Below are 13,023 nucleotides of genomic sequence, written 5' to 3'. Positions count from 1 at the left end.
ATGTTATAGTGTACTTTTTCGTGACTTGGAAATCCTTTAGGTCACATCGGAATAATAAGGTTCGTGACCTCGTATTTGAGCCTTATGTGTGACCTCCCCCCAGCCCCCCCCCCCCCCCCCGAGAAAATACAAGTACCACAGCACAGTGGTTGTTGGAAATCCTCTGGATCCTCTTTAAACAATTTTAATCCTCGCCACCTCTTTTCAAAAGCAATACAAGTGCAGTGACTGTAAGCAACCCTCTCGTTCTGTCTACTTTATATTTGAATACCTTTGTGTAACTATTGCATATTCCATAGTTTAGTATCGTGTCTTCAATAAATTGCTCTGGATTGTGAAGAACAATAACCTTCCAGACAGTTCGATTTTCTGCTTCTTTGGATTCTGCCTTACAAAATTTGCGCGTAGTTTACTTGTCGTGAAGGAAATGCTTTGGGGTTTAATTTTTCAATCAGTTGTCTTGGACTTTCAAACCAAAGCCATTCGTTGTTTAGAGAAAGTAGAGAAACGTGGTTCTTCCAAAGCAAGTGCGCCCATTCCCTATTCTCTTTGAATGTCATAATATTTCTAACAAAAGTGGTATTTCTTTGCCGATCTGTGATGAATGGTTCCTTCTTGTTGTTTTTTACGTGCAACTATACAGTCCGACTCTCTCTTTCAGACAGTGTTCAGTTCCTGCTTGACTATACGATCGTCATTTTAAAGAGGTCATCATAATATGTGAATAGTGCTTACACATATTGGATATCCAGCGTTTTGTTATAGTTGCAGCCTTATGAGTTGTCAACTGAAAATGAAAAGTTAGCTTAGTGATTCTCATAACAAGCTGACACGTCTCTTTGGGACTTTAACCACGGACCACATTCTCACATCCTCCATTAGATCCCCAGCATGTCATTGGAAATAATTGGTTTCCATTTTACAGCTGGCCCTGGATTAAGCTTTATGTAAATATATATTATATATGGTATATAGTTGTTATGGCTGGAATGTGGAATAATATACACGGTATATATATATATATATATATATATATATATATATATATATATATATATATATATATATATATATATATATATATATATATATAGGACACAATACTCACTTTCAGTTTTAACGTTATAAGATTTTTGACATAATGAAACAATTGGTTGTGAGTGGATTTGAACTCACAGCCTACATAGTCTTTATAAGTATTAACACGCTCTGCTCGCTGTTTATCGCTAAACAATGGTCCCAATAGTCTAGTGACTGAAAATTGTGTCTCCGCAATTAGCGACTTTGTAGTAACAAATGAATATATATATAGGCCTAGTCCAATAATGCATAATGAATTTATATATCGATCTCAGTCGCTTATTTCTCCATGATACTTCCTGTTTTTCAAGGTACAAAAAAGTCGTTGTTTTTACAGCTGTGCTAATATGGATTTGTATGTATGGCATATAAACCGACAATTAGATGAAAAAAAATACAGGTTAGAGATGTGAATAGGTGGTGTATTTATGTGATATACAAATGTCGCTTTATTTATTTATTTTTTTTACGTGGTCTTATGATGAATATGAGATGGAATTTACTACATCGAGATTAACTCACATAATTATGGGGAGATCTCGTGAAAGTAACGTTCACTTTGCAATATTCCAACCCATAACAATGCTTGAACTTGGTAAGACCCTTTTCCATATGCCACAGCGGAATGCTTGGTGACCAAGTGTACTTTGTCATATGCGACATATGTAAGAATTGCTTAGCAGAATGGTAAGTGACAATGTTCACTTTGGCATATCCCACGGAAGGATGTTTTACAGAATGGTTAGGGGTTAAGTTAACCTTGTTATGTGCCATATAAGAATGCTGTATAGAATGGCTAGTGACCATATGCATGTACATGCGCGTTCACCGTGCGATGTACCACAGTAGAAAGCTAAGCGATATGACCAGTGACCACATTTACTATTCCATACGCCCCTAAAGAACATTTATATGACAGAAAGACTGGTGGGCATACAAGGCACATGAGAATGCCTAACAGAACGTCTGGTGGCCACGGTGACTGTCATATTTTACACAAGAATGCTTAGAAGAATCCGGGAAGAGCATTCTCGGGTGCAACTTACCAGGTAGAATGGCCAGTGTAGCTTTAATCTACCAAACGCCACAGCAGAATGCCTGGACGTATAGCCAGTGACCTCGCTCGCCTTTTCACCTTTGAACAGCCAGTGATGATGTTGGACAAAGCAAGCATGCAGTGGCCATGGGCCATACGCCACTATGTTCATCATCCTAATAGCATGTACTTGCCGCTCTAATGAATCTAACCAGAGATCTGTCTCTTGAACCCTTTTATTGTTCCTCTAGAACAGCTACCACAAGGATATACTTAGCATTCATATGCATATTTTGTAATATATTAATGAGGAATACTGCAGCTACGCATGCAGGTCAAAGTACACCTAAATGTTGGAAGTGTTCAGTGATGTTCAAAGTGTATTATATTTGTCCTGAAGCGGGTAGCCAAGAATCAATGATCTTTTGCAGCAGGGAATAGCTTATACTAATATTGGTGATTATATTATTAATGACGTTGGTAGTGCTAATGTGTGTGGGGATAATACGTTAGCGTGTGCCTTATATATAAGTGACACACCTGTGGACGGCGTGCAGTGACAGCAATCGACAAGCGGACGCTGTGAAAACACCTGCACGCGGGCGAGAGGTGATGCCGCATTCACCAAGGATATCCACATAGGCGCACGACAGGTGAAAGCTTGGCAGAGACATACACAGGTAAGACAAGTGAACTAAAAACTAAACATTTACATGTGATGTGAATTTTTATAGCACGAAATGTAATTCTGGCTACTATATATTCATCGGCAAATAGATCGACCTGTAACAAATATGTTGGGTATAAGCATATGATGTAGCATATGATGATCATGATTTCGCTGTATCGTTTTATATGGGCGACATATTTATGTGGATCCTTATACGTCTCGGTTACGCCTAAAACATCATAGATATAGACCAAGGTATCGAAAGTTAAGGTATATTCTGTTTCTTTTTATTATTTTTATTATTCCATACTAATACCATGCGTTAGCTCCCCCCCCCCCCCAAAAAAAAACATACAAACAAACAGAAAAAAAAGAGAGAGAGGGTTTATCAATTTTTCTCTCTTCAGTACATCTTATATATATTAATAACCAGCTTTTTACGAACACGGAGCTCCCAGAACACTACTGTTAAGGACCTTCTCTTCGGTTAATCTTATTTTCAATGAACTTTTTTTCCTGTCATACGATGATCAAAGAAAAACGGCGTTTGCAAGTCCTGTTTAAAGGAATGGTTTACACCAAAAAAAACAAACAAAAGAAATATCTGAAGCAATCATATAAATTTAACCACATGATTCGCAGTTGCCGTGAATACCTTCACTTTATTTTTCTTAGGGGACAGTAATCTTACAACTGAAAATACCCTCACGCCAAAACTACATACAGACATATAGACAGTTTGCATAAGCTTGTCTCTGCATACGCTCTATTGGAGTAGATGGCATGCTCAAGCATCTTATTTACCCAACACGTGTCACAGAATCCTGTAGGATAAAGATTTATTGATGAAGGCGTGATTTTTTTGTCACATGATGATTCTGTATATTTGAACGAAGTATATCAGCAAAATAATGTACGTACATTCAGGGATCGTCGTCATATGACTGAAAAATTGTTGTTCGACGTTAAACCCTTAGCACACTCACATTCAGGGACAAGCTAAAATAAAACACAACCTGAGGATTGTCGTGGGTATCTCCCGGGTTCTGCCCGGTTGCCTTCCACCATGACGCTGGACGCAGTCGCTTAAGTGAAATATTTATGAGTACGTTAGACACCAATAAGACAAAAAAAAAAATAAATAAATAAATAAAAATAAAAAAAAATACAAAAAGTAAAAATAAAATGAAACCTTTCTCATTCATTATATTAGTGGAGATATGATACCGATTCTATTTCAACGTATGCCCACTATATAGAGACATGTATATACGTAGGCCTATATGCATGCACCTATATGTGACGATGGTTATTGCATTGTCAGTTGAGCTGACATAAGCTGCAAACAATCAGTTAAATACGAAGGCCTAGTCATCCTTAGCGTTTACCACGATTTATGCCAATCTTAATATATATGATCATTGTATTTCCGTCTGTATTTTTGAACTCTATCACGTAAGTGTATCTTGATACAACAAAAATATTTGAATCTTTGACGTTATTTAAAAGGTAAGGCATAAAAAAATGTTCTCCTTTTGATCACGTATTGATATGGCAAACATATTTCTATGATTTTTTTTTTACAGTAAATCTTTGTATTTTATCCATCCCACTATACTTCTTTTCTTATTGCTTCAGAAAGAAAACGAAAAATATTATGCTCAGTAAATGTTATAAAACTACTTATAAAGCCATATGATCAATGAATGAGGTATGTACCATAGGGGCAACGCCCATGTATTGCTTGCACATGATTTCAGTCGGGTGATGATAATTTGTGTAGTGAACATTACTGGTGTGCATTACGTCCCAAAGCGAATATATTTAATTCATTTTTTGTTTCATTTATTCACATGTTTTGTTTTGGTTTTGTTTTAAACTAAACCAAGATATGTCAATTTACAGGCCGGCCAGCCGCATGCTGTGAGGGAATCCCCAGGCCTCGTTTTCACACGCGCACCCGGCAGGCGTGACGTCAGAGAAAAACGGGGAAAGACTGGGAGTCCCTAATTTCGACAAGATGACGTTTGCAGTAGCTATTTGGAGCTCGCCGAATTCCAGGCCCGTTGTAGGTGCCGGAGAGCATTTATGGGATGAAGGAGCCAGATGTAACGGTATCATCCTTACCTCAGGTCTGCACCCATTGGTTGAAATTTTCCAGCATGGCAGATATAACCTTGCGACTAATTTGGTATCGACTTGGGGAAACGCGAGGGAAGATGGCGGAGGCTGCCGGCCAAGCCTGGCAGTGGTACGAAGATTTTACCTGTCAGATCATATCTTGGACATTTTATTATTTGGCTTTATAGGATGGGCAGGACTATGTATGCTTGTTTTGAAAGCCTGGGTTTTAGTTTTCGGTCCAATACAGTTCAGACAAACGGAAAGATCAAGAGAAGGAGGTCAAAAGACTTCTGGCCATACCGGTGAGGGAGAGGGATTGCTCTGGCTCAACTCCACACTTAACTGGTTCTATCTTCACTACAATGTCTTCCCTCAATTCGTGGAGACTTGGCTTAAGTCACTTAACGATCAGGCTCAAAAACTTGGGGTAAGTATCTGTAAAAATTAATGACATCATGATGGAGTAACAGGGCACTGGCATGCATCCATCTATCAATTTGCAAAATCGATAGGCCTACACGAGAGTTCAGGTGAAGCTCATCAGTCGTCAGCTGATCACGAATTGATGACCTCGCCTACTGCATGGTAATGTGTAAACTAATCTAGTTTTTCACTTACTATAGATGATAATTGTTTTGATTATGATCTGACAGAATACATAATCCTTCTTCTGAAATTATACAGGATAGGCCCTACAATCTGTAGTTTTAGCCTAGCTGAATCTATCCTTCATCTTTGATCCGATATTTGGTACTCGCGCTTGCTTACAGATTATAGTGATACATGGCCCAATTAAATATAATGAAAAATAAAAACTGTTCTGCCAAACACACTAGTTTTCTAAAATATTGTGATGCCAGTAAGGAATCAAATGTCATACATGTGCGTAATTGTGTCTCTTCTGCCCTGTACCACCTCTACTGTATGTCACAATGTCATTGCTTATAAAAACAGTAAATTAGCAACATTGGGTTTTAGGTTTTGTTAGTTTAAATGGTCCATGTTCCTAAGGTACGTGAACTAGTGCTCAAATATGTGTACACAATAGTACACAACTCGTTCAAACTAAAGCATTGTGTCTTCGGTATTGATAACCAGCCTTTATTGTACATGAACATATAAGTTTATTGTACATGTAAGTTTTTAATATAAGTTGTGTGGGTGAAAATAGTTCAGTCCTAGTTCATAGCTTGATCAGCTTTTATCTATATAGGTTAAACTGAGTTACAGGACATTGAATTCTTGTACCTTGATCAGCTTTTATCTATATACATGTAGGTTAAACTGAGTGACAGGACATTGAATTCTTGTACCTTGAATTATAGTGATGTTCGTACACGGTGACACATTTTGTGAACACGTTGGGTATGCTTATAATGTGTATGTTTTGTTTTTTTTGAGGTACATTATATATGTATTCTAAAATGTCATCGACAGATTGTCTAAAGATAATCAGTCCTGTCAGGTGAATGATAATGGGTGACTTCCTAGTCTGACATCAAGGTTTACTGGTACATACATGTGCCTTCCTGCTAGAGAACCAAATGCAAAAAGGCTTTTTTTGTTTTCTTGAATGACAAAGGGCACCTCAGAAGGTTGAAGCTGCCTGTGGTCAGTTTTAGCCTATTTTCGTCTAAAAAAGAGGGCTTTATTGTCAGTATTTAAAAAGGCTGTATGCAGGTGTTGAACCAACTTACGTGTACATGTAGAATTATAGGCTCTGTGCATGTATATGTTCGTCTATGTATTCTGACAAGTATCAAGATTTTGTTCTGGTATGTACTAACTTCATAGTAGCTTGTGGTGCTCTAGCCCTTAAGGATCTATCATGTGCAATAAATTATAACAGTCTATTAAGTACAAATAGGTGCTTTGAGCATTTCCTGATCTGGCATGAACAGCTGTCAGTCAGGCTGAATCACTCGCACAGATCTGTCACTGCATATCCTGGAGCTGATCAGCCCTGTGCCTGTGCAGTCTTTGTTCCGCTCATCATCAGTATCATACTGATATTAATATTATATGTGTTACTTATTTTCTTATTTGGGGCTATTGAGCTTTCATCGTTGAAGAATATGTTATTATTTTAGGCTTTGGTTACTTTAAGTTGTTGAAAATGTCTTTAGTGATCTGTTTCTGATGGAAGAAAGATGGAAGTTACAGGTTCAAATCTTGTGTGAAAATGTTAGCTCAGTTCCAGGCTTAATTGTACAAAAACTTGAGTACATGTACATGTATGATATAAACAAAAAAAAAAAAAAAATTACAACTTACTCAATAAATCTCATCACATACATCTACGTCAATGCATGTCCTCTATTCTAAAGTTCAAAGCGAAACACGTCATGTCTGTCTACATGTAGGAATAGCCTAAATGCTGTCATGAAAATTTAACACACTTTTAGGAATATATCTAGATAGCACGAGTAATGGATAATACAGACATATATTTTGTCCAAATATTCCCAGATATAATAACTGTTCTTTCAAAGTTTGGGTCTAAGCACAATACTACTACTGATACTACAATACCTAATACTACTGAATATAAGGAATTAAATCCAAGTTGCACTGACATTATCATACTTAGTAGAAGACACACATACACGTGGAGAGCATTCACACTTATTGAAGCAGCAGTAATATTTGTGGCTTACTGTAATTTTGTTTATTTATTTGACTTTTGTTTTACGCCGTATTCAAGGATATTTCACTTATACAACTATGGCCAGCATTGTGGTGAGAGGAAACCGGGCATAACCCAGGGGAAACCCCAACCATCTGCAGGTTGCTGGCAGACCTTCCCACGTACAGCCGGAGAGGAAGCCAGCATGAGCTGGACTTGAACTCACAAGCGAACACGTTGCTGTAATTTTGTGTAGAGTTATTTACATGTATTTGATTGTTGCTTAATGCTATATTTAATAGTATTTCACATATTTGCTGGTTGTCCACGTTAGGTGTGAAGGTAAACCAATTTGCACGGCATAAACCACTGGCCTTAGGCAAATCACTGACAAATTTCCCCAGGTGTGACTTTTCCAAGACTTTGATGCGATATTGGTGGAAGACAAGTGGTCATTGATGCTTGCACATGTGAGATTGCACATGAAGCCTTACGAGTACTGTTGCAGAGGAATCCAGAAATTCCTTGTCAAAATGCTGTGATTGAATGCAAACCTTGTGTTGTACAGGATGGGAGGTGTGGGCATGTGAATTGTCAGCTGATTTCAAGGGAAATCAGGATTTACAAAGTATCTAACCTGGGACTAAAATGACTGAAAGTAATCGTTTTGCTAATGAGGTTCAGCTAGTATAGGAAATTTCAGCTGGTTTTCATGGAAAAGGTTGTCTTCCTGGAGATGCATTCAGTGACACACTGAGCTATGTACCACCTCTTACAGTAATTGAGACTCCTAGATCATACACACTTGTGACCTTTAATAATTACGCTATTAATACAGTATAGCAGTTCCATTGGAGAGATGGAGAGATAAGCTGAAGACCAAGACAGCATCATTCCCAAATTAGTCTCATTTGTAAAAATCAAAGTTGTAAAAGTGTGACAGCTGGAAAAGCATAATTGAACCACATATATGTGCATTACAATATAATAATTGTCAGGGAGTTACAGACAAATCATTTCCTTTGTGTCTTTTGATAGTCATGAATAATCACCATACATTTACATAATATGTATATACATGTAGACTTGAGATAATTATTTCCAGTAATTTGTGAATGTTTTCAAACGTGCCTGTACATTTAGGCTGGCTTATTGTTTTCAGCAGCATAGAGACACTGTCATTTTGAGGTATTTTTTTCCTGTCCAGGCAGAAATTCTTGTTATACTTATAATTTTACCCGAAAGGCATATATAAGCATATATGCAGTAGACAACATTTTTTCACTTTCAATGTTCATGGTTTTGTACACTTAAGTGGATATGGCCAACTGTAAAAATAAGCCTGTTGGGTATAAACTGACAGGATTATTAAACTCCTCCCTACTCTCAAGCTTTTGGAGCTAAATTTCTACAAAAAGTTATCATAGGTCACACATTTTTTATTCTTTTTGACATAAAAAGTCGAGTTAGTCATTTGTGTTCTTGTTATAAATTTGAGGCGTTCTGAGGCTACAATGGCTGTTTTTAAAGAGAAAAAGGCACGAAAAAACAAAATTTCCTTACACATCTACCCACATTTGGAAAACAGGATTGGGATGGTAAACTGTACGCCCAACAGACTTACATTTTAGGATGGCCTAGGTTCTGGTGCTTAATGTTTATCTCACCCTATTCTGTTACCTGGCAAATGGTAAGAACATGTGTTTTCTTGCTGTCCCTGACTGCAGATACTCAAGATACGAAACTTTTTTTTTAAAACACTGGGTTAATATTCTGAATAATTATAGGGCACCATAAAATCCTCATCAAATAATTCTTTGGGGCCAATTCCACTGAATGATTTTTTTACTAAAGTCAGAAATTTGAAGTTCAATGTAATGCTTAGCATACAATGTTTAAATGATAGCTTTGTCATAGTTTAACACTTGCATAGGACTTGACATACCCAATTTTAATTTCTAAGGTCCAAAAATATATGTTAAAACCCTGTACATGTATGTGAAAACCAGCGCCATTGGCTCCTGGTGAAGACTCCCCTGATGAGCTTGTCCTATCAAAGCTGTATTAGCATAAAATCCAGATACATTGGTGAGTAATTGTCTTACCATAGTGGTTATGATTGGAAAACCTCATAGTCTTGCTGTGGTAGAAAACTAGCGTTTTTTTTTTGTTTTTTTTTTTATTGGGGACAAACTTTGCTCAGAACACAGAGAATTAAAAGTAACAGTAATTTCTCACTGAAGATAAAATCATTAGTATACCATTTGTGTAAGAAATCAAGCGCTTAAAGAAAACTGACATCCAAGGGTTGAGCAATGATTAGTTTGTGTGTCATATGGCAAAAAAAATCCAGATTTATGCTGAACAAAAAGCCATATATTACAAGCAACCAAAAACATGGGTCAAAGTGATAACAGCTGATAAAACATATCTTGAGTTTTCGCATGCACTTCAGCTATACAGTATGTACAAATTAATTGTATACACTTAGGTATGAAAGTGTTATTTACTTCTCATCAGTTGATCCAAATGGCCTGTAAGGTTACAGCATAGCAGCTAAATTACCATTGCCAGTGCTTTGTACTTTGTACATTATTATGTATGGTTTTGGGTTAAAGAAGAAGCTAATTCCAGAAGGTTAGCAACATAGAAATTGCTGTTGTTTAAATTGTGTACAGACATATAGACTTATATTAATTTACCTTGTGTACTTCAGCTTATTCTAAAAGCAGTGCAAAGGTATGAACGCTGGGCTAGTTTTAATGGCGATATTTTAAACGTTTATTCTTAGACTGCAAAAGGCATGCATACACATCTGTTTCATGGAATATATAACATAGTAAGCATATTGAATGATTCGTGGTCATGTTGCAAGGTAAAATAAGAGTCAAGAAGTTTTAATTAAAAACTTTCAGACTCTTCTGGAAACGAGTGTGGACCCCATACTAAGTGTATGTGCATGCATTTAATTGGCCTAAATGTACATGTATCTTTGAAACAAAAGCTTTAGTAATTGTTGAGATGGAACATGTCTGCCGGATTAATACATTATATAGTCCATCCCATATGTCAGATATCTATGATAAATACTGCTGAAAGCCTATTAGTGCCAGAAGGCATTTTCTTCTTGCACCGGTAGTTGCAGGTGTAATTCTCCAGTCTTATAATGATATTGGTACAGCAGTATCAATGGGATAATGATTTGTGCCTGGAGTTCTGCTTATCCCGGTATCAAAGTTGCAGCGGTATGGGCCTGAAAATAGCCCCAGCGTGGTCTGAGCCATCTCCTCTTTTGGTATCTGTAGGTGTAAATCCAGTATCCCAAGCCTGCATGTGTAACTCCACAGTCTCTTCACCCAGAGCCCTGCTAAACCCTTGTCTGTTGGCCAGCAGGAAGGAACACTAAGGGCAGAAGCTGTATCAGTAAAGGCAGAGTTGTGTGTCTGACTGCTGAGCACTATCTGTTCAGCACTGATTGCTCAGGTTTGTCTTACCAGAGAAGGAATGTTGCCAGCAGATGTGTTCTCTGCATGTAATTGATAGGAGCTGATCTGTCCCTAGCCATACAATGAGCTCCGCAGATGCACAGCCCCCTCACCGTCTTCCCTTCACCCCCCCAACTTCATTGCATTACCAGTGACAAAATGTCACTACCTTGCACCAACATCATAGCTAACAGATCAATGGTTCTGCTTAGCTGGATTTGTGCTTGCCATTACCAAGCCACGGGGAGCTTAATTTACGCTGGCACTTCCGTCACTAGCCAAGATCCATGTAGGCAGAGCGGAATCCCAATAGACTCTGGTGTTAGGTCTATCAATCTTTGTCCAGATACATTACCCAGGCATTCTAGTTGGTCTACACATGATTTAGTCACCACAAGATTTACTTGCAGTCAAATTTAAGAAGCTGTCGAATTTTTGGTTCCTTTCAATCTCACCATTCACTGAGACACATCCACATTGTAAAGTACAATTCTACATAAATGCATCTTAGTTCACAAAATGCACACGGCATGTACAGGTAGGTCTGTAAACAGGAGCATAAATTACTTTCCAGTAGACACATGTAAACCCTGTAAATATAAACTTGCAGTATTACTTAATATTTCCGCATAAATGTGACGTGTAAATTGTAGTGTAACTTATCTTTTGAGCCATGTTCAGGTCTATGAATATATATAGAGCTTATAGAGTGTTGAATGAATGTTGATGTGGATAAGCTCTATTTATTTATGCGTGAACCCTCAGTATGATCTGTGACTTCACGCTTCTGCCACGCAAAAGTAGAAAAATTCTTCGTCACTACATGTTCATTCAAGAACCAATAATTTTAAAAACAATTCCTTCATTTTGTAGTAATATTTTTCTGATGAATATGTACAGATAGAAAAAATGCTCACATGCAAAAGAATTGTTGCTTCAGATGACGTGCAATATGAAAATACTTGTACTTCTCATGATGTGGCACGATCTCCACAACATTGAAAAGATAGGCCAATTTGGAAGGTGTTTTAATAAATATCTAGGTGCTTCATGGAGACTGTTAGGATCATAAACTTATGACATGGCTTGAGGGAGTACATGTGCTAAAGGGTTTGCCTGTGTTTGCAATTGCTTTATGTTACTATCCATGTAGAACCCAGACTTGTGTGTGGTCTTCATGTAGATCCAGTGATCCACTTGATTGAATTTTTCCCAGCTCCAGAGATTTTTACATTGATTAATTGTGTCACATTGCAGCAGTATTGTGGTGAGTTTTTACCTTGAAATGTGATATGTAAAATATTGAAAATATATGTATTATTTTACATGTATGGCTGAGCCTTTTAATGATCTCTATGCTCTGTATTAGATTGAGGACATAACCTGATATTACGGATACATGTATGTGTATACAAGCCAAAACACTCTTGGAGGTAGTGTAGACGAAAGCCTGAGTTTATAAATGGCATATGGCAATATGGCAAAATTCCAATGTCAGGTCTGTAGGAAGACTTGCTATAGATAACTTTGAACACAGATTTAGGCAGATGTTTCTTTGTAACAAGAGTCTGACGTACTTCACATGTGGGAAAGTTTGATAGTGACTTGCCAAAGGTCAGTGGTTTAAAACAGGCCTTAAATATGACAGCATCTCCTCCACTCAATGAACTGATCAGCATTGCATTAAACAACCATAAGTCAGTTGTTTGTAACCAGTGTGGGTCTGGTTGAAAATTTGAAATCTTGCAACTAAAAATTGTAAATCACAAATCTTGCAGAACCTGGTATTTTTCATGAGGTTAGATATCAGATAATTATTAGAAAAATCTGTCAGAATGAAAATTTAGGTTGTAATTGATTTGGCATATGAGGCCTTAATCTACTGTTTGTGATTCATCATTCAGTATATTATGTAAAGTTGGACTGACAAGTTTTGTTTTTGTCGATGCTATAACAGGTGTAATTTGTTACACAGCCACCTGGACGGCTTACCCTTCAGAGA

At 37.3% G+C, this 13,023-nt stretch overlaps 1 protein-coding gene across 1 annotated transcript in view; it reads left to right on the top strand.

Moving 5' to 3' along the window:
* Positions 1-4,884: 4,884 nt before the first annotated feature.
* Positions 4,885-13,023, top strand: part of LOC135469763 (C2 domain-containing protein 2-like) — a 37,473-nt gene continuing 29,334 nt past the window's right edge. The window contains 2 exon segments of the mRNA XM_064748353.1: positions 4,885-5,053; positions 5,056-5,337. Of these exon segments, the coding sequence (XP_064604423.1) occupies positions 4,949-5,053; positions 5,056-5,337 (387 nt within the window). The 5' untranslated portion in view covers positions 4,885-4,948.

Source organism: Liolophura sinensis, chromosome 1 (genome assembly GCF_032854445.1).
Source record: "Liolophura sinensis isolate JHLJ2023 chromosome 1, CUHK_Ljap_v2, whole genome shotgun sequence".
NCBI lineage: Eukaryota > Metazoa > Mollusca > Polyplacophora > Chitonida > Chitonidae > Liolophura > Liolophura sinensis.
This window is presented reverse-complemented; position numbering and strand designations above follow the sequence as displayed.